The 26,002-nt window shown below is 44.5% G+C and overlaps 1 protein-coding gene across 6 annotated transcripts in view; it reads right to left on the bottom strand.

The window, feature by feature from the left end:
• The window catches only part of Takl2 (Tak1-like 2), a 387,007-nt gene that overhangs the window by 149,691 nt on the left and 211,314 nt on the right, over positions 1-26,002 (bottom strand). For all 6 annotated transcript variants that reach the window (XR_012895575.1, XM_075896427.1, XM_075896428.1 and 3 more), the window contains 2 exons: positions 25,525-25,652; positions 17,936-18,057 (listed from right to left, as the gene is read on the bottom strand). Coding sequence is in view for 5 of the 6 variants with exons in the window: in XM_075896427.1 (XP_075752542.1) it covers positions 17,936-18,057; positions 25,525-25,652 (250 nt within the window). In the remaining variant the exon portion in view is untranslated. The remainder of the gene's footprint in view (positions 1-17,935; positions 18,058-25,524; positions 25,653-26,002) is intronic.

The following is a 26,002-nucleotide window of genomic DNA, read 5'->3' as shown; positions in this document are numbered from 1 at the left end:
ATAAAGGGGAAGACCACAGAGATCATCATCATCATCATCATCATCGTTAGTCCTAGAGACCTACAGGTACAGGCGTGCATCAGGCGAGCAACAGTGGCCATCGCAATCACTTGGCGCACATCACGACGGCCACAATTTTACGTCCGTGATTTTAAGCCATGTCGGGACCGCGCAGGCAGTACTCGGCTGCCTTTAAGAGGAAAGTTATTTCTGCTGCCGAAACCATCGGCAACTGTGCCGCCGAGCGGCAGTTCGGCGTGAATGAGTGGAGCATTCGCGGTTGGCGGAAGCAGAAGGAAGCCCTTTTTGCATGCTGCGGCAAGAGAAAAAGTTTCCGAGGACCGAAAAATGGAGCATTTCCAGACGTGGAACGAGAACTGACGGACTTTGTTCGGGAGCAACGAGCTGTACAACGAGCTGTGCACATCGAGCTGCTGCAGGCAAATAAATGCACTTTTTCTGTTTTCTTCGAACAATATTCGCGTGAAAATGTTTTTTCTCGCGTTTGCTATCCCCGAGTTACACCTCGAACTATACGCGGGTCCGAACTATACGCGGGTTTTTGCGGTAATTTCAGAATTTCAGCTTGGGAGCCTCCCCACCCTTCTGGCTATGGGCCTGCATTGAGCAGTATTATTTCTTCATAAATACATTGACAGCAGCTTGTTATTTCTCAAGTGTTAACAACTATCGCTCACTTCATCTGCACTATTCAATTTATATGCCATGATCACTTGCAAGCATATGTGCTACTCGCTAGCTTTGTATACCAGTGTCGCACAGATGCGATCGCAGGATGCAGTACTTTTTAGACACCGCAAACATAACCTCCCCCATTGTCGAGAACGGAGCCCTTATGTCCGCAGTGTATCGAAGGGCGACGACGGACGATTGTCACCCTTCGTTCCGCTCACTGTACCCGAGCTAGTCCCTCAAACGTCCAGCAACTAAAATAAATTTCATTTCTTGATCAGAATGCCTTTACTCTGCCTACGCCGAAACACGGACTGTGCATTACAAAACACGTGCTGCGCCGTAAGCACGCTCATATTAACCCTACCACAGTTCCCATTTATTCAAGCTCTGTCATTTATAAGACTAGTAAATGTCATTTGAATAGAGCGACAGATGTGTAGTGCAGCGACATACGCCTGCTCACCTGGAAGAAAGAAATGGCTTTTCGTGAAGTGCCGTGAACAAACAGCCATGGTCGGAGTCACTTCTTTGTCGATGCAAAGATTGGATATCCACACCCTTCTTCTTTGCCGTTCACTCAAAATAGAGGGAAACTTGTGAAAAGACGCTGTTTCATCTTTCAACCTCCCCAATGTGCATTGCAGCACGCTGCAAAACTTCTTGGAAGTTCTTTTTTTCTTGAATGAAGACAGAGCATCAGGCACCAATGCGTCAGTGCGTGTGACAGTGTGTTTCATTTGGTGCATGGACCTCAATAGACTGTTTCGCCCGCTCGCCGCTAAGTGGCGTATCAACTGATACTAGAATTATTCGTGAATAACCAGCTGTGCATGAGCTGAGGCGCATGTGTGTAAGTTCGCTGCTCGCGTGTGCACTGTTGTTGTTCAAGATTGCGCGATGATTATCCCCGTCAGAGTCCGCTACGAGGAGGATAAACAACTTCAAACTGCGCAGTAGCCGATGTAAAAGATTTTGAACCCAAATCTCACTATCTGGTGAAATGAATCAACGACGATGAAGAGACAGATTCTGGCACGGGGAGGTAAGCGTGCTCTTGTTTGATATGTTGCCGGTGAAATGCATTCGCTTTTTGGCCTAGGCGGCAGTTCAGAACTGTCCGCCTATTCATCAACTTCAAAGTATTTTTTGCCATAATCAAAGCTGGCATACCCAAGAGTTCGTTTTGTAATTCACCAGGCATGATTACAGAATTGTGTGGTGCGTCATTATGCCTGAAAGCCCCACAATGATGACGGCGTTATTTACCTGGCCGCGGAGAAATAACCACAGCATCAAGTATATCTGCTCACATTACCGGTCTCTTGGGCACTTTGCGGTAGAGTATTGCACTTTTGCCTGCGGCACCACCACTGTACGCTCTTTTGCTTTGTGCATCATATTATGTTACAACGGTACTTAAGTGTTTACTTGCGCTCAATTTTTAATATGCAATTCAATAACGCCAGCAAAAGTGCATGTGAAAAATCGCGAAATGTGCCATTAAAGCTGATGTGTGTAAAATGTTAACTTTACAATCTACCGTTGCGTTCTTCAGATTCGAAGAATTTCACCGACACGGAGAAAGAAAGGACACATATTCCAAAGAGGATTTTTTTGCCAGCATTTTCCAACTGCGAGAAAAAAACAGAGGTAACTTATTTTGTTAAGCTCCTACAGGGGCCTTTGAGTAACACGAGTAAATTACATGTTACGAATTGTTGTCTATTTTGCCCAGAGTTCTGTCAAAGAAAAAAAAAAAAGAACATGGGAAGCTGTCTAGAGTCGTGCCTCCTTCCCTTGTTAAGCAGCAAGAAGGAAAATATGAAGAGGCTGGCGAAATGTCAACGTGAGCCACACATCTGTTCAACATATCAACATGAGCCACATATCTATTGTTGAGTAGTTTACAAAGGCAAAACAGGATATAGGGCATGAGGGTATGGTTGTATGCATACTACCTTCTGAAACTGGCAGAAACATATTGTTTTATGAAGCGACATGTGCTGTACAGCACAGTGATGTGTTTAAAATGCACCTGTTCACTGCAGGTGGACATTGGGCGAGGACTTATGGTGAAGAAAGCTGCATGAGAATATGTGCAGTGCCACAATAAGGATTCTCTGTTTGTTAAGGACCCTCTCGTGACCATCTGGCCAAAAGAAACCCTCAAAGAGCGCACCCTGCAGGATTGGTTATTATACTAAAACATGTGGTGTGCGAGAGCCACTAACTAGAGAATTCATTAATGTGGACGTCTATTATGCACGAAAACACTGCCCATGCTACCCTGACTGCCCACGAAAGGCTCCCCTTATACCATGGAAGCAGGGCCTAATGCGTGGTAATTTTGCAGACAATCTCTTGTGGTGCATAATAAGCTGATTTCGTTCTTCATGCATCAAGTCATTGCAAACCTTGTTTTTAGTTGAATATTTTAGAAGCCAAATGAACTTAACCATGTTCTTTGACTTCAGTTTTTGAACTTTCCTTTGCATAAAGTAGTTGTACAAAGGTGACCCAACACCTTGCATCTTCCTTAATCCTTGAAAGTTCATTGGCACATTCAATTTGTCACAGTTCAGGCAGGTGTAAGGCTTGTCTCTTAGACGCACAGGTAATTGAAAAAGTTGGAACCATCCCATTCAGCAAGAGCGTAGACTGCCAAAATTTGTTTGATCAAAAGGTGTATCTCATTTATTATGAAAATGGCAAAACAAAAGCCATCGTGCTCTACTTTTGTTGTTTGTTCGTAGCTATATAACTCCACACTGTTGCATAGTGCACAGTGGAAAATCAATGAAATGTAACAATGTAGCTTTTAGATTATTTGTGTGTATGCAAAGCTTGCTTTTTTCTTTCGATAACAAGTGCTGAAATGAACCACTTTTTCGAATAGAGAATGCCTTTTGTTTTGTGGAAGCCTGAACTCATAAAAGATTTATAAACTATGCATACCACATCATCACTTCATTATAGATATGGCTAAAATTTCTATATATTAATAATATTTTTGGTTACAATGAATGTTTTCTTAACTTGTTTGTACTTTGAAATGGTGCTATTACTCCCATCAAGAAGCATGTGTTATGGGGCTAGTTGGTAAACTTAAACTGCGCTCTGGTGTCTTGTCCCAAGCGCAGTTTAAGTTTAACTTCCTTGAGCAGCTAGTTTTCCCAAGGCTCTTTATACAGAAGTTTTTGTTACAGACTGCTACAAAGCACGCCTCGAGCTCCAAGGAGTACCCGCTGGAGTTTTACCACAAGCAGTAAAGCAGGTGTTGTCGAAAAGCTTGCAGATATTGAGAAGCTGGCCAAGCGGTAAGGTGCTCCCCTGCATGTTGCTCATGTCAGAAGACTCATTTTTTTTAAAATAAAGAACTGAACTATCTTCTTGTATTTGCGAAACGCATGTGCGGAAAGAGAAAAACAACTGCATTGAATTATTTCATGTATTTGTCCACACACTTTGCTATTTTTGTGTTAATTCTGTAAAAAATATGTAGCATTGCTTCTACACTAAAGAATATAAGGCTCTGTACAGCCGCGGCAATACCCACTGCGACAGCCTTTCACGTGTCGCAGTTTATGCTTCGGCTTATAATTCTACATTATGGCCCTCCACAAGTCGTCATTAGCGGCCGGGGACGTGAGTTCGTCATGACGTCGTTGACGAGATCCTAGGTCTGTCTGCCAGCCGATTCCGCCACGCGACCCCGTATCACCCACAGAAGAATGGCCTCGTAGAGCGGACCAACAGGATGCTAAAGAACATGATGTAAATTTATGTTGATACCAAGCACAAAAACTGAGACGAAGTACTGCCCTATATTACATACGCATACAACACCGCGAAGCACGAGACGACAGTGTACTTGCCCTTTTTTCTGCTCTACGCCCGCTCCCCTCGCAGTTGTCTCGACACCATTCTGCCTTTTATGTTAGATCTGGAAACATCGATTGCTGAGTCACAATGCCGTGCTAAAGAAGCCCCTCGCGTTGCACGTCTCTGAACTACTGCATCTCAACAGCGCTCCAAGACTCGGTACGACGCCCACCATCACTCCATTTCTTACACAAAAGGTTACCTGGTATGGTTGTGGACACCTGTTCACAAACGTGGTTTGTCCCAAAAGTTTTTGGCCCGCTACTCCTAACCATTAGTAGTTCTTTACCATCTCAGTGACATTACATACGTCATCTCCAGCGTCACAAGTAATGGTTTGCGCTTTAGACACACGTTACGTGCCTCAAGCTGTATCACCGCTAACCTTCCTACTGACTAGCCCAGTGGGCATCGTCTGCGAACGCGGGAAATTACACACATCGATGGGTGCACAAAGGGGACGAGGTCGAAGCGGGTCTGGCTCATGAGCGGTTCGGTCTCCTGTTTATGGCTCTGAGCTGTACCTATCGCAATCATTCCATTTTGTAAATAAATGCGTTCCATCATCACAATATTTCAGAATGAATAAAAATGTGAAAAGTGCAAAATTTTTTGTCACCAGCTCGTAAACAGTGGAATAAAAAACACTATATATGCAAAAATATTCAGAACAAAGAGAATTCAGAATAAACATTATGTAGATAAATGACCCAGGAAAAGTATAAAAATAATTGATGTACAAAATGTTTCTCTTCACATAGACAAAGAAAATCAGAACTCAGGTGCTGTTTCATTCCTCATGACATGCGGTGAAGCATAGCATAATTTTTCCCGAGAAACAAATGTACTCGTACAAGCTTCTTAGTGAATTTTCGTTGCCTTGCGATAAGAGTCTCTAGGTACAGTTGAGCCTGCTGTAGTGTTGTGCGTTTACACCAGATGGCCTTCTGAGTCATTGAAATCACAATAGATGGCGCCACTGCGCTCGTGTGTTTATAAACGATACTCGCTGATTAAACTGGGTTATTGTCATGGATCGTACAGTGGTGTAGCGTGGTTACTTTCACGTGTCGCCGTGTCGGCTACACGACACCCGCTTATAACAAACCTGAGCCTGACGCGGCATCAGTTCCCTGTATCCCAAAGTTCGTAGTAAATGAAAGACAGATTTTAAAAAAAGTTGTGAGTGAAAACACACTTTTTCTGCCTAAAAAAGTCCGTAATGCACGTGTTTCGAAGAGCAGAAGCGATAAGGGTGGTCTCAATATTATTTTAAACAGCAGCGGGCTTGTTCGCCGAGGCCCGTGGCATAAGCTGCATGAGGGACTGGCTTCAATGTTTCGTCGTTCTCGCAATTCAATTTCTCCAAATCGCTCTTGCCACGTACTTCATTCACAATGCCCTAATCCGTGCACAGTTCTGTCGCGTTGGCATCATCATTGCCGTAATGAAACTATCGCAACAGATGTTTCACCCGCTCTCCCATGTTGAATTCGACGGCCTGCTGCCACAAATCGCTGCCGAAGTGATCCTGTTTGGAAGCTTCAGGCTCGGCATCGGGCCCAGTGTCGATGGAGTCGGCCTTGTGAGAGCAGTTTCGCGCACACGTAGCCGTCACCGTCGCCCACAAAATATTCACCATCTCCACAACCGAATACCGGGACGCCAGAAGCGGCAAGTTGGCTGCCAGGTGGTCAACAGCTATAAGCAAGCGCTTCGCAATGCGGCACCTAACGCGCGGATTACGCTCAAGCCAAGCGGGCACACTTTCAAGGTTTTGTTGAGCAGCAGAAAAAAGCGTGCAAGTCCTCCCGTCTGCCATCCTGATCACACTCGCACACCAAGAGCGAGCAAAACTCAGGCAAAAGTGCTCCAAAGATAGGATTTTTTCGTCGGTTCAATTATAGAAAAAAATCTACTCAGGGTGGCAAGAATAAAAGAGTGGGGCATAGGGATTATAAACTTAAGTGTAATGACTATGTGTGATGAGTTTAAAATGGTCTAAATCTATGTGTTCTAAAAAGTCACGCAGTGACGGCAGTGGTCCTTGTCAGGACGAGGAGTGCGTGCTGCATGACATTTGGTAAAGAAGTCTCAGCGGTTCTCTCAGGATTCAGAGAGGGCTGAGATTAGTGAGAATATGTAATGGAATGCAGGAATCCAACATCAGCTAAGAACTTTAAAACTACTATTGTGGGAAACATGGTATCGTCACCAAGAAAAAAATAAAGGGTGAGGCGGTATGTGGCATTTGTATAGCTTTGGGAAGTGACGCAGTCTTTCTGGTTCAAGGTACGGGCACATAATTAAAACGTGAACGACAGATGGCACATCACTACATTTTTCACAACACGGTGCTGGAGAGTCGCTTAAAAGGTGCGAGTGTGTTGCATGTGTATGACCGATCCTGAGTCTGCACAGTGGAACCTCTTGATGCCTGTTACGTTTTTCAAGAGCATATCTACCTATTCTTGGCTTTACTGTGTGCAATTTGTTTTCAACTACTGCGTTCCATTCCTTTTGCCATTGCCTACGCATTTGGTTTCTGGTTAGCGGCTTCAAGTCCTCCTATTGGACGACGACTACGCCTACTGTTGGGCGGAGTGCAGCGGTTTTCGCAAGTCGTTCCGATGCCTCATTGCAGCTATGTTGCAGTGTCCCGGAATCCAGCATAGCGTGATTTTAAGCTTCGATCTGTAGGCTGACATGAGGCAGTTTAGAAGGGTATTAGTCACTGAATTTTTATGTGTCTTTGCAGAAGACAACGCAGTCACTGCACTGAGGGAATCTGTGTGCATGATGGAGACTGGTTCTTTCTTCTTTAAGATGTGCCTTATAGCTAGCAGTATGCCATAGCACTCAGCAGTAAATATGCTGGTATGTTCATTCATTGTTGCAGATTCAGAGTATGCTGGGCCGTATGCAGCACATGCGAGGGCCGAGGACTTGGAAGCATCAGTGCAGTACTCAGCACACCTGTATTTTGCCTGCAAGTACATAAAATGCTGATCGATTGCGACTGGGAGGCCATGCTTTCCTACCTCTAGGAATGACAAGTCACAATTGATAGCCCGCATTTCCTATGGTGCCACCGTGTCTTTGTGGGAGCTTAGTTGAAGATTGGAGATGGGTATATGCAGATTTTCAAAGTGTGAGGCCACTCTGATGGGATACGTTGGCATAGCTGATGGTCGCCTCAAAAACAGATGGGTGTTTGATGTATCTTGCAATAGCTCGCGAGATGGGTGGTCGACATGGGAAAGCACCATGGTTGCATACTTGATGTTTGTGAACTGCCGTCGTCGTTCTAATGAGCACCGATCTGTCTCAGCATACAGGCTGGCTTTTGGGCTGGTTCAGAAAGCACCACTAGCCAGACGAAGCCCATGGTGATGCACTAGGTTGAGCATCTTAGGTGCGGATCTCGATGCTGATTCGTACACAAATGAGCCATAATCAATACGTGAGAGCACTAGACTACTGAGAAGGTTTAATAGACAGTCACGATATGTACCCTCTGACTGATGCGAGAGAATCTTGAGCAAGTTCAAGGCTTTCAAGCATTTCAGTCGCAGCTGCTTGATGTGTGGGACAAAGCTGAGCTTTTCATCCATCACAACTCCTAGAAATTTATGATCGTAGCAATGGTGTGTCCGTTCATTGAAATGTTGAGGGATGGCCTTAAGCCACGTAGTTTTAAAAAGAGTAGGCAAACAGTCTTGTCACAGTTAAACTTAAAACCATTTTTGTCTGCCCAGCTTGAGAGCTCATTTACTGCCAACTGAATCTGACGTTCGCAGATGGCTAGGTTGCACGATTTGAGACGAGAGAAAGGACAGCCAACTCTGCCGCTTTGATTCTCGTCGGATGCGCCTACCATTTGCTTTCGCACGCTAGAAATTCATCACGTTGTCAGCTGTAGGGTACCTGGAAATTTCAACCAAGCTTTGTTTTGGTTCTCGCGAGCTTTTTTGCACTCCGCATTCCACCAGGGTCATCGTTTGTTTCGCGTCTTGTCAGATGTCTGTAAGATCAATCACTCTGCCTGTATGATATGAAGTACGACCAATGCTTCACAGTTATCAATGTCTAGGTTTTCAATAGAAGAACGCGACAGTTCTGTAAGTTCTCGGAATTTCTTCCAGTCAGCATCCCGTTTTCTAAACCTAAATACATTTGTAGTCATCTTATTTGTACTTCCTGTGTGTTTTACACAGACAGGAAAATGATTACTTCCGTAGAGGTTATGAATAACAGCCCAATCTGTGGTTGCCATGAGTGAAGGGGAGCCGATAGCAAGATCTATGGCTGTGTATGAGTTGCGCGCTGCGTTAATGCACACTGCTGTTTTTTGTTAAATATACAGGAGCCGGAGTACAAGAGAAAGTTTTCGATTAGGGAGCCTCGAGAATCTGTTCTTCTGCATCCCCATAGGGGGTTGTGCTTATTAAGAGCTCCAACCAAGAGGAATGGATGCGGGAGCTGGTCGATGAGAGTTTCAAACTCTTTAATAGACAGCTGGTAGTCTGGAGGGATATATAATGAGCACACAGTTGTCATTCGTCCAAAGATAAGGGTTCGTATTGCCACTGCCTCTAAGTCGGCAACCAGAGTGAGGCTTTGAGACGGGAGTGCTTTCTTCACCACGAGAGCGACACCGCAGGATGAATGGGCAGTGTCATGCCTGTCCTTTCGGTATACCACATATCTTCTTAGAAAGTTAGTGTGTGTTGAGTTTAGGTGTGTCTCCTGCAGGCAAAGTATGTTAGGTTGGTGTTGCGCAAGCATTTCATAAATGTCATCCAGATTCTTCAGTAGACCTCGGCAGTTCTAGTAGATGATACTCTCGGCAGCCATTTTTAAAAAGGAAGAAAGGAAGGGGGGTTATTGAGACTTCGCAGCATCTGTCAGGTGCCTGGACTGGAGGGTGTTTCTTCCCTCTGAGGCGTTCTATTGGGCTACGCTTCACTAGGAGGTATTCCGTGAGCATCGGAGACGCTGAGGACGCCGGTGTCACATCCATTTCCCCCTGTGAACACTTGGAGGCTGATGGGGGTTTCTCAAGAGGGACAGGTGCCCTCTCAGTTGTCTGTGTCGTCTCCGAGGCCTCATGGAAGTTGACCTGCGGGGTTTGGATTGTCTGTGTTGTCTCTGAGGTCTGATGGAGGTGGACCTGCAAAACTTCGAACGTTGGTGCAGCTTGCGGCTGCTTGGTGGGGAGCCGAGATGTGCACGCACCAGCAAAGCTGTACTGCGTGCGCACCGTTGCTAGACGCCGCCCGGCCCCCCGGTGCGCTGCGTCAGCGTACGTTTTCTGGAGAAAAGTGACACCTTCTGCCGGGCTTCAGTGAATGCGATGTTTCGCATTACTTTTATCTGGATGATTCCCTTTTCCTTTTTGAAAATTTCACATGTCCGCGAGTACGCTGCGTGCGGCCCGTGACAGTTAGGGCACTGTTTGCGTGGAAGTACAGCTCTTGGTTGGGTGCTCATGATCACCACATTTTGCACAATTTTTGATTTCGGCGACATGTGTTCCACTCATGATCGTATTTCAAGCATTTGTAGCACCTTCTAGAGTTGGGTATGTAGGGGCGGACTTTGCAGAGAAGGAATGCAGCTTTCATGGATTCGGGCAGAATGGAGAGGTTAAATGTTAGTATTATATGAGGTGTCACCACTTCTTCATTGTTCCTCCTGATGGTTATCTTACGGATGGCGACTACGCCTTGCTCTCGAAAGCTTCGGTTTCTCGCATCAGATCACATTGTTAAATGACGCCTTGAACAGTGTTAAGACTGCCATGAGGGGTGATGGACACGTCTAGGTGGGCAAACTGCTTCTGTTTCAGGAGAGTGTCTGCATGCTGTTTTTGGCTTACTTCAACAAGAAGATCATCGGATGATGGTTTCTTTGCGTTGTACTTTTTGCCTATTAGGTTAGCAAGGGTTCTAGCTATCAGGAAAACCGACAGTCCTGCTACAAAGACATTATCTGCCAGAGAGTGTATGACTAGAAAGCGTGGGAAGTGGTCACAATCGGTTCCGGATCGTTTGGAGCTTTCATCAGTGTGGTTCTTTTTCAAGGACCGATCATTGAGAAGGGGGAAAGATTTTGCCATGTGGAGCATTTGATGTTCAGCGGCGATGGTGACCACCCACCACCGAGCCCAACAGGAGGACGCTACAAGGAAGAACACTTGAAGGCGTCAGTCATACATCGCCGCTATAAGCAGATATAACTACCCAAGGTTGGGTAACTACACAAGGTTAACCCTTGCCGCCAAGAAATTAGGAAGTAAACAGAAGATAGAAGATGACAGGATAGATAAAAAAGTAAGAGATAAAGACGAAAATGAGAGAGAAGAGAGATGGAAAAACGTGACTGCCGATTTCACCTGGGTGGGTCAGCCCAGGGGTGCCGTCTACGTGAAGCCGGGGCCAAAGGGGCGTGTTGCCTTTACCGGGGGGCCTTAAAGGTCCAATCACTCAGCGTCAGCTCAACCCCCAGGATCCCCTTTTCCCCGGACACGGCAAAGCCACGCACGGCTAGGCGTGGGAGGGAGTCGAAACCCCCCCGTTAGCTCCGGTCTGTGGTGTCGCTACACACCAAACGCCTGCTTGCACAGACGCCCCTGCGGGGGCGTTTCAGTATATGCATACAAGCATATTCCTCTGCATCTTTGCCCATATCATAATAAAAAAGGAACAATATCACGTGCAACTCTAAAATGTTTCGCACTGCTCCGTAGTGAAGGCCCATATGTGCTCCGGGGCCCTCTTTGCCGTTAGGGAGAAGCTCTGCAGCCAGTGCCACCACACCGCGCCCCAGCGAAGTGTGGACCACGCACGTAACCTGAGTAATTATAAGATTATGCACAAAGGTCAGAAGCTATATGCACTTGTGGCGGAAATATCTTGAGAATGTAAACAAAAAAAAAAAAAAAACCACCGAACTGCTACGGATGTCTCGAGCTGACGCAAAACATCGTCGCCATAAAACTTGAAGCTGAGGGGCTTTCATCCACGAAATCTCAGCTCCTCCTCACTCAATTCAGATGGGCTCGCAAGACAGTTTCAAGCGGCGCATGTGTTTTGCAACGCTGACGCGCACCCACGCGCGTGTGACGACCACGTAATAGGAATGACTAGTGACACTAGATGTGACCCTCTGTCTGATATATCGATACAAGCAAAACAAAAGCGGCTAGAAACTGGCTATGAAATCCGCCTGCACACTTTATACATGCGGCAGACCTTGGGAAACATTTTTTTGCAGAATTATTTTCTCTGACTTCTAGCGAGAGCTCTCATTGATTAGCTGGCATAAATGTACGAATATTAATGCAGCTCAGCTCGGTCAAATTGCAAAGCTATCACATTAATTCGATCTTTGGCTTGCAGTTTCTTTTCGTTACACAACTTCGATGTTAGTGTAGCATAATCACGAGGGGCATGCACTTCTGTCAAGTTAGCCAACCTAGTGCATTTTTCCAACTACACACGCACATTGGTTCATGTGAAAGTCTGTGAAAAAACCGCTATGTTGCTTAAGTCGGCAAATTCAAAAAAATTCTAAAAGTTGAGTGGCTGAACTAACCACTGGAAAGTGCTGGCTGCACGATAAACAAATTTAACATGCCAAAATTGATGACTGAAAAGCGTCGATCACCGGTGATCGATTTGAATAGGCGTGGCGATGAAAGAGTTAACGCGTGGGCATAGTGCTTTTCAAAAAGACCAATTGCTGAGGACAACACAATGAGAATGCAAATGACTCGGCGATCTAGTTACAATGTTCGCATTCCTTTGCTTGTTAGCGCACAGTGGCATGCCAGCCTGAAAAGCATGGCCTTCGAGATGTGCAACCTCGTGATGTTTTTAGTGTTTTTGGTTTCAAAACACATTTCTCGGAGGCTACACTTTTTCTATCTTCTCGCATCAAAGCAGCTGAAAGCGATGGCTGCCAGCTACAAAGCCACAAATGACATTGATAAAGCCAACATGTTGACCGATGTCCATGGTGGGAATAATGGGAACTCAGCGTTGTTTCTTGCGCTTGTGGGCTTGTACTTCTCATCTCGTTCTTGATAAATTCTTATTCAGGGGTTGAATTGAACGGTGACCGGCACAAAACCGTAAGAATAGTTACTGGCACTTGGAGCGATGTCAAGTAAAGCACTGTCGTAAACGTTCCTTGCAGGCCAGGTGACGACTTCGGGTGCATCATGACTGCTGACAACGCTGTACGGTGGTGCCTCAGTGAATTCTGCGACTTATCAGCCTTTCCAGCCACCATCTCGGATAGTGAGTGACTTAATCGATGCAGTCGACGACGCAGAGCTGTTTCTGACAGCATAGGTGCTGAGATCATGGCTGCCTTTACCGGTGCTGCAGAAGTGTACCTGTGCGGTTACGAATATGCCAACGCCTTCGCTGCTGCCGCTAACCAACCTTTTGGTGCGTTTCAATGCTTTAATCGGCATTCTGCGTTAATCAACGCTGTTGTGGCCGAAGGAGCTGAACTCGCTTTTTTGAAAAGCTTCAAAGACATTCAGGAATACTGGAACTTGACAGCATGCAAGAAGCAAAACAAGTTTACGGACTATTTTCTAGTGAAATAAAGTGCAGTAACTTGAAGTTCACACCTTGCTCTTCATTATACTGCGATAGAATCATTATGTTGGCACTCGTAAAGATTTCCGAGGTCTGAAATGCTTCAATTTATGGCTTTAATAGGCATCTTTTGTATTTTGAATTATCGATATATCGAACTATTTCGCGATACCCTTTGAGTTCGATATATACCGTATCGACTGTATACTGAAACTGCTCAATGAGATATAAGAAAAGTTGTAGGGGGGAAGTTTTGCTTATATTTTCACTTTTTTATCACATAAAGTTTCTTTACTTCACCCAGATGTGCGATAATGAGTGTTTTTTTTATGCCACACCAATCGAAATTTCTGCCAAGTGCACGTTGTAACCATAACATTGCCAATGTTGTCGATAATTTAAAACTGCAGTGAAAATATGGCAACCAAAATTTAGTACGTTCACATCTGTTCCATGCAAATAGTGTAAAAGCTGGAATACGGGTTGAAACTTTTTCCAAAGAACTGCAATGAAAAGTTGAGCTCCATCATGCATGCTCCATCAGTTGAGCTCCATCATGTAAAATTTGAAGAGTATAATTACTATGAGCCACTGAGTTAAAACAGCAGTGAGATCAACTTGACCCATGTCGTGTTTTTTTGCATCAAAGCGTAGTTATTAATTTCCTAGTAACAATTTAGTACTAATGATGCAACAGAGTGGTAAATTAATATATGCAATGTCAATTGGTATGACCAGTATTGAACCAAATTCAAAACGGGTGCAAAGCCCACCATTATTCAGCTATGCCAGCGCTGCCAAGCAGTCCCCTTCCACGGTCCCGCCCTATCTGATTGATCACAGGGCTACTCAAATTGGTGACTTGTGTTTCAGTTCACATTTTGTCTGTTCGACGTGCACGTGTGTAGGTATGTCATTGCCACCTTCATTGTCGTTGCAGCCATGATGAGCATCCACAAGGGACAATGAAAATAATTTTCAGTTCGATCCTCCTCTGAGTAGGGATTCAGAAATCGACGCTGGAACAAGCAGCGGTGTGGCAGCTGGGGACGCACGCTTGGCCCACGCTGGCTGGTAAAACATATGAACGCTGCATCCTTGTTGCTTCTTCGCGATAATCGTAGCTTCAAATAAGCTTATTTGCGCTAACAACTCTACGACAAATCACCCAAAGCGGCACAATGAAAACGCAGGATTCCCACGAACGCACTGCACGAACCAAGCAAAACAAGGCAAGTTAAGCCATTGCTAGGTAGCCAGGCATCGCCGTCAGCCGGTACGTAAACACCACAATGACAACAATTAAACTGTTGGCATCATCGCTGCTCCCCCACTGTCACTCGCTCATCAGCGTGGCCTAGAAGCTTGCTAAACACGTCAAAAAATACTGTAGATGTCTCATAGCTAGGAACGTGCCGTTGAGCCTTAGAATGCTGTTTGCACTCAACATAGAATAACTTCGACGTAAAAAATGCAAATCATACTTCGCTGAAAAAACACATGTAAGCCATGCAGTCGAATGAACACCACACCTTGAGTTTGAAATTTGGTGTTACTGCTTCTAAACTGTCTCCAATGGCATGGCAAATGTTCCTTTGTTTGACGAATGAACCTTGCATCATGGGCGGCCTCATGTTGTTTTTATTGTTGTCTTGTGAACCTGTTTGGACTTCGAGCAACCTTTTTCTTGTTTTCGGTGAAAATTACTGGCAGCCAACAGTTCATTGTAGCCTTCAAGAAAACAGCGATCGAGTTAGCAAAGGCCCGCAGAACACTGTCAGTCGGTGATATGTGAAAGCTGCATCAGGAGGCGGGTTGAATGTTTCAAACATATATTTCTTTAAAAGTAGATGATGATTTATTTGTGGGGTTTAACGTGGCAAAACAACCATATCATTATGACAGATGCGGTAGTAGAAGACTACGGAAATTTCGATCACCTAGGGTTCTTGACCGTGCTCCCAAATGTGCACACGCGGGCCTACAGCATTCTCGCCTCTATCGAAAATGCAGCCACCACAGCCAGGATTCGATCCCCAACCTGCGGGTCAGCAGCCTAGTGCCTTAGCCACTGGACCACCGCGGCGTATTCTTCTGGCTTGGCATGTGCTACTACACTTCGGTAGTTTTTTTTTCATGCGCTGACGTCTCTCTGTTGTTGGGTTATTGAAATTTTTTCTTCTTTTTCTTTCCAAAACGGTGTGGCGGCTTTCGCTTTAAAAACCAAACATACACAGGAGGTGTGGCTGGTTTCGTCCTTCGGGTGATTATAGGAACACTAAAGTCAAGTATGAAGTCGACATTGATTGTTGAAATAACAGTCCAGAAACCTCGTAGTGCTGCTTTTGCGCCAAGGAAGTGCTTATTTTGAAATAAAGTCTCGTTTTGGTGGTTTGTATTACGTTAGTGCACTTCAAATCACCCACTTGAAAGCGGTCTTTCTGATGTCACTGTGGCGCGCACGCCTTTACTGCGCGGCTGCCTACACTAGCAGCAGCACAGCCAGAGTAGCATGAGCCATGCCAGCAGCAACAATGAACAAGAATCTGCTTGCTTGGTTCAACTGGGCCCCGCTAAATAGCACCACATATTCAGCTTAACTAGACAAAAACGGAAATTTCCACCACAGTAACACAAGCCTGTTCTTTCTTCTACAAATTAAACAGAAATGAACAAGCAGCATTTCATTACCTCTTTTGATTTACGGAATGTTCTTTGTTTATTGAAGCTAGCTTGATTACTAGAGATTAATTGTAGTTGGATGCTCTCACGTCATTGGGGTCATTTCAAAATCTCGGCACATGCAGCGTTATACAATTAGCTTAATTTTTCAGTAATTGCTGCTGATAATATTGCCACTTTGTCACACATTGAGCTTTCATTCTGAAATAAATCATTATTTGCCTTTAATGTCGCTTTATCGCTTCTCACACCCACAGAGCTGATGGCACTCTGCTAGCGTAATGAACGCACTCGCATAATAAACGCACACTCAACTTCAGTCATCAAGATTTGGATTTTTCTGTTCCCCGCGTTATAAACGCAGTTCCTTCATTAGTCCGCTGCAGACCCACTAACCGACACCTGGCACTTCCTTGCCCGTTAGATCTCTTCCGGTTTTTTTTATTATTAGTATGCCGACCACCTCCGCTCGCTTCCTCCCCCCTTCGCCCGTTGCCGCGTGCCGTAGTTTTTCTTTCCATCTGTGCGCGGCACGTATTCAGTCTTTTTTAAATACCTATGCGCCACATCAGTATTCATGAATGATGGGGGTGTAGGGACATCGCAGCTGAGAAGCACATAACGAATGAAAGTCATGAAACTTTCCGGGCCAATCGATGATTGCTTCCTGCAAATGCAAAACTTTAAGACCCAATCACATGCACGCAATTTTCGAGCGACGACGATAGGATTTACTGTTGCTATGGCTGCCACGAAGGGCCATTCGTCGCCATCGCGTTGCAGGTTTCTGGAAAACTAGAAAGAAATCGCTTGTCACCCAGAAAAGATCGTGACCATTTTCGCAACATGGTCCCCGATTCTCGCTTCGGTTGCAAGCAAGGTGGCCGCCGTATTTTGTCGCTAATCTTATTATTGATGATCTATTTTGATACTTCGGTGGTAGCTTGCCACAATGTCAACAATGGTGACACGGTCACCGTGCGAGCTTGCCAGAAAGCTGGCAAAGTGCGTCGTAGTGTCGCAGCGCACGCTTCTGGGTGCCCCTCGAGATCACAGCAAATACCACTGTTGCGGTTAAATGATTGCAAGAAAGGGTAGCTGCGAAACGCTTTTATGGAGTGCACGGGCAGCGTGGGAACAACTTGAAAAAAATACCGCCTTCAACCAACGAAAATGAGTGAAGTGCAACAAAGAAGCTGAGCAACCTAACTTTTTTTTGCATTACCACATCTTTTTGCTCATACCGAAAAAGTTTTCATAAAATCTTCCCTGCACAATAAAAGCACCCCTAACTTTGCTCTGATTTTTAGAGAAAAAAAAAGTGTGTTTATTTGGTGAGTAACCACGGTATTCCTCAGTGTTTAGTTTTCCTGCACAAGCATCTTTTCAGGAAAAGTACACTGGTGCACTCATTTTTGTTGTCTGTGGGCCATGCTAAATACAGTGCATAATTTAATTTACAAAAATTGTATAGGCATTTTTAACAAAAATTTTGATTGATGTTACTGCATTTCTTTTTGTCACTTTACCGGCTTGCAAAAATTTTAGACAGCTTTGTTCTAAAATAGAATCGTTTATAGAATTTATTCGAGTAATAAAAAGAACTACACACTCTTGGACTACCTTTCACAAAAAAATTATTTCTACAGAAAAATAACAACTAATACGGCAATAAAACAAAGATACTACTTAATTTCTAGAAGTAGAAACATTTCGGGTCATGGAACTGTGGAGCAAACCGAATGAAATAGCAAACACTCCTGGAAAAATATTTGAAAGTTGGAATGTTTACAGGCATCAAATTTTAAGGCAATTTCAAAATGCTGTAACTTCAGGAAATAGCGTTTGGCAGAAATTTCTCTCAAAGCAATGCACGCCGACTCAAAGAGAATATTTGCCAAGCAGTACCTGTACTTGCACTGTCGGCAAACAGTCTATTTACACTCAACGAATAATCCTGAAACTTTGGTCAAGAGCACATATAACTTTCTATCACAGGAAGTCCAAAAAGCAGCATGTGCTGGGACTATAGGTACAAATGTCGTTGACCAGACACACACCTGGGTGGTTGTGTTTGTAGCCACCTGCAGCACGAGCGAGGTGGCTTGTCGTTGAGAGCCCCACGATGGGTTGGTGCCCAGGCCAGCTGGCTCACTCCACTCGGCACTGCTCAGCGATTCAGCTGCAAGGCATTTGCCATGCTTGGTTAACCTCTCTACCTTTTCTATCAATCTCACTCCCTCTCCCACTTGCTTCTCTCGACAAGGTTCGGTTCCTTTCACAACTATACAACAAAGGCCCAACACACATATACTACACACAAATGATTCAATCATAGCCAATGTAAGAGAACACCTGTTCATGAGAACATAATATGACATTTTCCAAGCCTAGGCAAGCTTGAAGCACTAAACAGATTTCAGTGGCATCAACAGTGCCACCAGTATATGACAGTCCAAAATTGATAGCACTAAACAAAAGTGTAGATTGTCAGCATGGTACATCTCCTTGACAGCTCATACCCGTGCCACACAGGTGCAGAAAATGGCACAACATCAGATTCCAGGCTTCAGATTCAACAAGCAATGGCTGAAGTCACTGTGGTCAGAAGCAATGTAGTAAAAGACAAGAACGAACTCATTCAAACGGCCCCGTAGTATCTTTACTTCTACATTCCGCGATTCGTGAGTGCAGAGTAAAGTAGTCAAAATGTGTATTTAAATTTTCTTATTACCCTAAAATTACTCCCTTCAATGGTCACTGTCATTGATATCATTAGGTCAAATGCATTAAACATGCGGCAGCTCGGCCAAAAAAAATGCCCTTCAGAAACTCAAAGGGCCCCTAAACCACCCATGGTATTTTTTAAAATATTTCAAATAAGCACGCCCATCATGTGCAGAATGGCCTTGCAATCAACAATTTTACACGTGGCAGCCACCGGAACATCACAAATTTTAAGAAATAATCCCTCCTCCTCACAGAGCCTTTCAGGCCTCTGCGTGAAGGTGAAAACTTGAATCTCTTACGCACGGCACATTGATGCTGCCATTGGTCGAGCCTATGACTTCCAGTCAGTCTGCCAGCAGCTGTCTTCACTGCTTGTTGTTGTTCGTCTTGCTACCCGTGCGCATGTTTACAAATAAGCTACTGCTGCCTGTAACACAGGGTTACAGTGCACTGGCATAACAGGGTCCATAATGGCAGGATTCGTGTACGGGCAAGCACGTCAGCAGTCGTTCGCCAACAAGCACGCAGTTGATGAAATCGACGGAGGGACGGAGTCGTGACAGCCAGAAGTAGACAGCGTTTCAAGCAGCGCGTTGGCGATGACGTATGCTGTGCAAGATCGGGAGGGGTGCTCGGCGAGAGGGCAAAAAGGTTTTGGCCCAGTACACCAATGGAGGGTAGCAAAAAAAAGATCAAGAAGAGTGATCACCACGTTTCGATAATGAAAGGCGTCTGACTGCGCCAATATGGCACTGTTTCAAAAAATTCTCACAGCTCCATGGTCACTGCATACTCGTGCACAACTTCCCCATCACACCTAAATTCCGACTTCTGGGTGATTTCTAGGCCCTCTTAAGCTTTAGCTACTGAATCTCGTTTCCTGTGCCTGTGTGACAAGGGTATTACTCAAAGATGTCCTCCATGCAGGGGTGGAACAGACTACATGAAACTGGGAGCAGTCCTAGGAGCAGACACAGGTGCCCCTTGTAGCAAGCTTGGAGCTGCCAGAAGGGAATTTTTGAGATAAAACAGCCTGAGAAAGCATTCAAAGCAGATGTAGGCTAGCTACACAGCACTTTGCAAGCAACATTTGCCGAAGCCTGATTTTTTCAAACACCAAGTTAAATTGTGCAATAGCCTTACTACAGTAGAACCCCTTTGTAAGAGACACTGATGTAAGAAGCAAATGGGTATAAGAGACAGTGTGCCTATAGTAAAATATGAGTAGATAAGAAACTGCATACTAAGTATCCTTCTTATAAGAGACATATAAAAGACAAGAACTGCTGCCCGGAGCATGCCTCTAACAAAAAGGTTTAACTGTACTGTGATAGCAAATATATGGACACTCTGAACAGGTTTTTTTCATTGCCGTTGTCGTAATGTCCCATATCAAGTCCGAATTGATAACATACCTCTGCGGCATTTCGGCACGACATGCAACACCTGGGCCAGCCTCATGTCTTGTATTCTAGGCCTAGGCTCAGCCCTAGGTATGAGGTGGCAGGCTCTGACTTTAATAATTCTTAAAAAGACACCAAAGCGAAACAATGAATCAGTTGAGATGAATGAAATGTACTCTGAGAACTCTAATGTGATTATTTCACCATCATCGGTTCATTAATAGGCAAATCAAGGTCAAAGCTTCATTTTTAAATTTTGTGCAGTAACCTCGACACAGGACGTCACAGATTTCAAACTGTATTAGTTGTACATTTTGGAGACATTAACTGAACGAAATTTTCTCAAACTCTGTATATTAGTCTATGGTCCGTTATAGTACTTGACTTTTGCTGACTAAAAACTATGCACACCCCAGTAGACATGGCCAGAGTTTATGGCACCATGGCACTTGCTATGCAAACTTCAAGGCGACGTCCCCACCCACATTTTCTTTCTGTGTGTTTTCTCTCTCTCGCTAAGATTCATGTCACGATGAGCATGGTGTTTTCTTCAACTGTAAAGGAAATAAACTATGTATATTTCCATAAATGGTGTCTACACATATCTTCCACATTTTATATATTAAAAAACACTTTTTTTTTGTGTGTAGTACAATGGAATCCCGATTTTAAAACTTCTTCGGGACTGCATGAAATCGTCGTAAAATGTGGGTGTCGTAAAATCCAACCATAAAAATTTCATCATAAAGGGTGCTTACCAGCGCAAACGATAGCGCAAGAGCGTTTGAGCTGGTAAGCACCCTTTATGATGTTATACCAACACGCCCAATCCCACTGTATCTTGGATAAAAATTTAAGCCCACAAAAGAACGTTTAGCACGCAGATTAGTGAGAAACTTTAACGTCAACTACCAACAAACTCTACAGAGCTCTGAAACAAAGCGAAAAGAATACTGCCGCGCAGGTACTAGTCATGATTCACTGAAACAAACCATGAATGCACCACTATCCGCTGGCGCGATTCCCAGCAGCTGTAGTGAAACATGCCATACACTTAAAAAAAATCTGTAAGCTTCTTCCGTACTTTCTTTGAGAGCCCATCTGCAAAAGCTTCCCCACAAGCTTGGAAATGTCCAAAAGCACATCCTCTGTGGCGTTGCGTGTTCAAACGTAGCTCCTGAAGCCATCTATGTGCCGTAGCATATCGGCAAATGATGTAAGGACAGCATAATCTGCGGCAGCAGGGTCGTCCTCGTCCGAATTCGCAGTAGCATTGCCATTGAGAAGTTATTCCGTAACTGCTTCGTCCAGTGACAGTTGTTATTGGACTTTTGTGAAGCACTTTTCGATTGTATTTCGTGATGAAGCTGTCAAATTAAGTCGCGCAGACCACGTGGCTGGCGGTCAGCGCCCAGTGCCGCCGTTCATTTTCGCTGTGTACCTTGGCGCCGCCCACGGAGGAAGGAAGGCGCTGCAGATTGCCGTGGGCACAGCCCGCCCGCGCCCCCTTTTTCCCCCAGTCTCTATTGCTTCTCAGTGTGCATTGCGTGCCTAATGTTCTGTGTTCGAGAAAGCGCATCTTTGATAGCAGGTACGTGATATTGTACGCCGAGGTGACGTGATCGAGAAGACGCTCATGAGGCTGCGTCCACGGGTTGTGGATGCACGACTGCATGCTCAGACTGTTATGCACATTGTTCTACAAGCCCTCGTAATGGGAGTGATGCATTCATTTATCAAGGGTGATTGTTGATAGCAGATGGCAGCTGCACTGCTGAAGGTATGCGACATCATTTTGAGATGCACTTTCGTGTAAGTCCTAATAATGCAGCATTACATCGCATTACACTAAATTCTAATAATGCCCCCCTCCTTCAACTAAGATGCTACACAGGTTAGCCTTAAATAAACAAAATCCTATGGATGCCTTTGCGCGATGAGAGATGGTAGTCCAAAAAGGGTGAGAAGAATGTAGAAAACCACAACCACATCTCTTTCCACCGCTTTCATAGCCGCTAGAAGGGGAAAGAAAGACGAACGAACGGCAGCTGAAAGCCGAAATGAACTATTTATACAAGCACTCAGCATGTGATGGGTTGCTTCTGATGGTGCGACAAAAGACACCCACGGCACTTCCCTTTTCTTCGCCATTTGGTCCTCTCGCTTCCCCAGGATCACCGTGAAACGCAGGTTCGGCGTAAAATGGCATCACATAATTGAGCTTTTTAATGCATTGCGTCTATAAGGCTTTCGCCAGAACGGGACAAATTCGTCGTGAAATGGGGGTCGTTGTGGAACCGAGGAACGTGACACCGGGATTCCATTGTACCGAACTCCTTTTGCTTTTTGTGGTGAATAGGTTGTACAAAATGTCAGCTAACTTTATTTGAAAGAAGACCTTTTCCTTATCTTATATATGAGTCTTTTCTGAAGGGGATTTGTCAGCAGCATTCTAACAGCTTATTCATTTATTTATTTAATTTATTTAAAAGTACCTTACAGTTTCAAAGTACCTTACAGTTTCATAGAGGCATTGCGTTAGGGGGGCAATACGAGAAAAATTTTACAACTGTATAGTGTACAAAAAAGATAAATATACTACAGTATAGACAGCTTATAACGTAAGTCACGGGAGTCGCGAATATCCGCACTGTAAGCGGTACCACACTAAAACCGAAACAACTTTTTTGAAGGACCGCACTTGCGGAAAACGTGTTGAGCATGCAGCTTCGTGTGTCCGAGAATCGATACATGCAATGCGTGTTCGTTAACATTTAAATTTTCGAATGTTAGAAGAATTTAACGTCCAAAAACACGTGTTGTGGATGAAATGAACGCAAAAAGGGGAAGGGGAGTCTGACAAATGAAAGCACCATCGCGAAAATTCACCAACTACCAGACCGGCTTGATTATGTGCATTACACAGAAACAATGTCGAATCACCTCCAGAATTTGACGCGTTGAAAGACGCCATCCATTCAATTTCACGGGCGCGCACCCGATTTAAGACATCCCAATCGAATTGCAAACCACTATTTGAATGCTACACACATACCGCCCTCATTTTCATTAATGATATGTATCCCTTTCCGTCAAGTGCAGCCACAGCCAAAAGTTTCGTTGATTTGGTACCAAACCACAACTTCGATTCACGCGACCGCTACTGATCGAAGCGCAACTAACGTCGATTAGGCCTAGCTTGCAGCTTGGTATTTTGTCGCGGAAAGTTTGTCCAAAACACAAAGATTTGGCATTAAAAAGATCGCACTAGCAGTGAACCAAGAACATGTGTGATACGAAGCTCGCGTTCGCGGCTGGGAGATCAGCAACAACTCTCCAAGCTTAGGTACGACAGCGCACTGGCAGCAAAAGTAAACGGTCGCGTCATAAAACCGCGAAAGGTTTTTAATTTACGGACGAGGAAGCAAACACGATATTTGTTGCAAGCTCGATAACGTCTTTCCCGACCGGAAACTGTTAAGTGTATGCAATTGATAAGGACGGGATCGCACGTGCCACGTTGAGCAACATGCGGCCGAAGCTACGCTAGCGACGTAGTACGCTGTAGCCGCGTCGGCGACGGTGCAAACGCTTGTCGGTCCCCAAAGCAACCGTCCTCCTCCTCCCTTACTCAGCGAGCCCGCCCAGTGTCTCGCGGTCTTTTTTCATTTTCTTCCCTCCGCCCTTCGTGCACTCACTCCGTGTCCCCTCCTCCTCCGTAACAACCTCGTCCCAGTGGCGCACCCAGCGCGCCTCCTTTCAGAAGCGCACTCGCTACCATGTTTGTCACAAAACAATTTTTGGCAACCGCATTATAACTGGTCTTTCATCTTGGGGGACTGCACAATAAGCGGTATGCATATACATAGGGTTCTATGGGAGGGTAAATGGGAGTAGAAAAAGAGTGCATTATAAGCGGTTCTGTACTATAAGCAGTTACATTATAAGTGGTCTACACTGTATATGAGAACAACACGAAAAATCTTATTGCAACATAAGTCGTAATGCATTATGTGATATCATAGCGTTACGTGATATACAATAAAAGAGGCAAGAAAAAATACACTTTGAATCATGACAACTCATTTACAAAATAAAACTTGGCACAATAAACTATCAACAATGCAGTTACAGAACAAACGTAACATAAGGGTTCTATTTTCAAAAATGACTATAATATGAATGCCAATCCTGAAATGTAGAGTTTTTTTCAGGTTTATGTAAGTACACGTGATGACTGCAGGGTGTATCATGAAAGAGTTATTTGTGCGTGTTATGAACGTGCAGCTCAAGAATGTACTTATAAAAAGAAAATAGAAGTGGTCCGAAGACAGTAACATGCGGGCTATTAGCAAGTGTTTCAGATCCCTGTAGAGCAAGAGCTACATGATACTGCCCCAACAGCCTTAGAATGTGCAGGAATAGCACAGGTCCACATGACATTTGCCTGAAGAAGTAAATAAAAAGTCTGCACTGGGTGATGCCTGTGTACCTCGAACCATATGTATCCATCCAATGACAAGCATTGAGAAGCTTATTTGCACCTTTATTATCGAACTAGAATGAACCTTAAAAATAGACTGCAACTATCTTATCCACGTTCTGTCATGCATTACCCACGTAGTCCAATGGCCATCTTTTACTAGTACAACATCGTTGAAAAGTCATATACCATTACAATATAGAAAAAAACCAGCACACTGCGAACTATGCATAACATACGCTGCAAAACTACAGAGAAAAGTGCTCAAAGAAGAATTTTATGGATGCCATCGAAGAGTGGTACAACGTTCGGGAACAAGTGCAATGAAGGGTATCATGATAACCATGCGGCAATAACGTACACGACCTACGGGTGAGCATAATCTCGAAGTAGTATATAGCGGTTAGAACAAAAACCAGTTTTTCTTTTTCTTCAAAAGAAACCTCAGACATCAAAGTGAATATGTACTGAGTGTCCTCAGTTCAACTTATCTGCAGCGATGAATTCCAGAAGTACAGCATTAATGATAACTAACGAACAATCTAGCCAAGGAACACAGAAAGAATGTTGTTTGAAGTAACTGTGGTGTAAATGAAAAGAAACTAATGTGGACATAAAGTTATTTGCTGCCGGCATAGAATCTGCACATAGAATTGTACCTGAAATGCACATGTTCTTAGCAGTTTTCCATGTGTGTGTTTTTTCTATCAAAAGTCCTTCGTCGGCGAAGAGAAATGAGATACTGACAAAATCAAATTTCATTTGTTCGTTGACGGAAACCGTCACATTGTGGCCAAAAGTGCTCAAGGCTCAGAAATCATGACATTGGCGAAAAAGTGGTTTTTGCGTCTAGAATTAGTACTTTTGTTTTACACCAACAAGAATATGTTTTTAAAAACTAACTCAGAAATCAATGTTCTGGGTTGAAAACCTTCACCTAGAGTAACTTTAGCCAAAAGTGGAGATGGTGACCTTGTGTTCATACTCATCCGGACACACTTGTTTCGAGCAACTTGTTTGAGTGAAGGCTTACTGTCATCCCTCGGTGGGGCTGGATACGCCAGAGGAATGTCGGCTCCAGAAACTAGGGCCGCCAAGTGGTCCATGGTCTTCTCCACCTCGGCCATGGGTGGCCGCTGCTCGGCATGCTTGGACCAGCAACTGCACCAAGCACAACGCTTAGAAAAACAATGTATTGGACAGGCCAGAAAGACAAGTGGTCAAATTACAAGTATTGCACCAATGTACACCACCAGCAAAACATGCGCTGAACACCATGCATACTGCTAGCGCCACAGGAAATAGTATAAACAAAACAAAAAATGAAATATGGTTAAACCTGATGTCCAGGCTAGTTGGTTGACATTCATTGTGAAGTTTTTTATCTGAGCTAACAAAAATGAGCACAAGAAGGGGGCAAGGCAATGTGCTACAAGACAGCGGTGGTTACAAGTCTGAGCGACAGCCTCCAGTGCGGTAGGTACCAGGTTCGATTCTCAGAAACCACTGGT

The sequence above is a fragment of the Rhipicephalus microplus genome, chromosome 5 (genome assembly GCF_043290135.1).
Source record: "Rhipicephalus microplus isolate Deutch F79 chromosome 5, USDA_Rmic, whole genome shotgun sequence".
NCBI classification, from domain to species: domain Eukaryota; kingdom Metazoa; phylum Arthropoda; class Arachnida; order Ixodida; family Ixodidae; genus Rhipicephalus; species Rhipicephalus microplus.
Note: the sequence above shows the minus strand (reverse complement) of the source record. Positions and strands in the feature narration are given on the sequence as shown.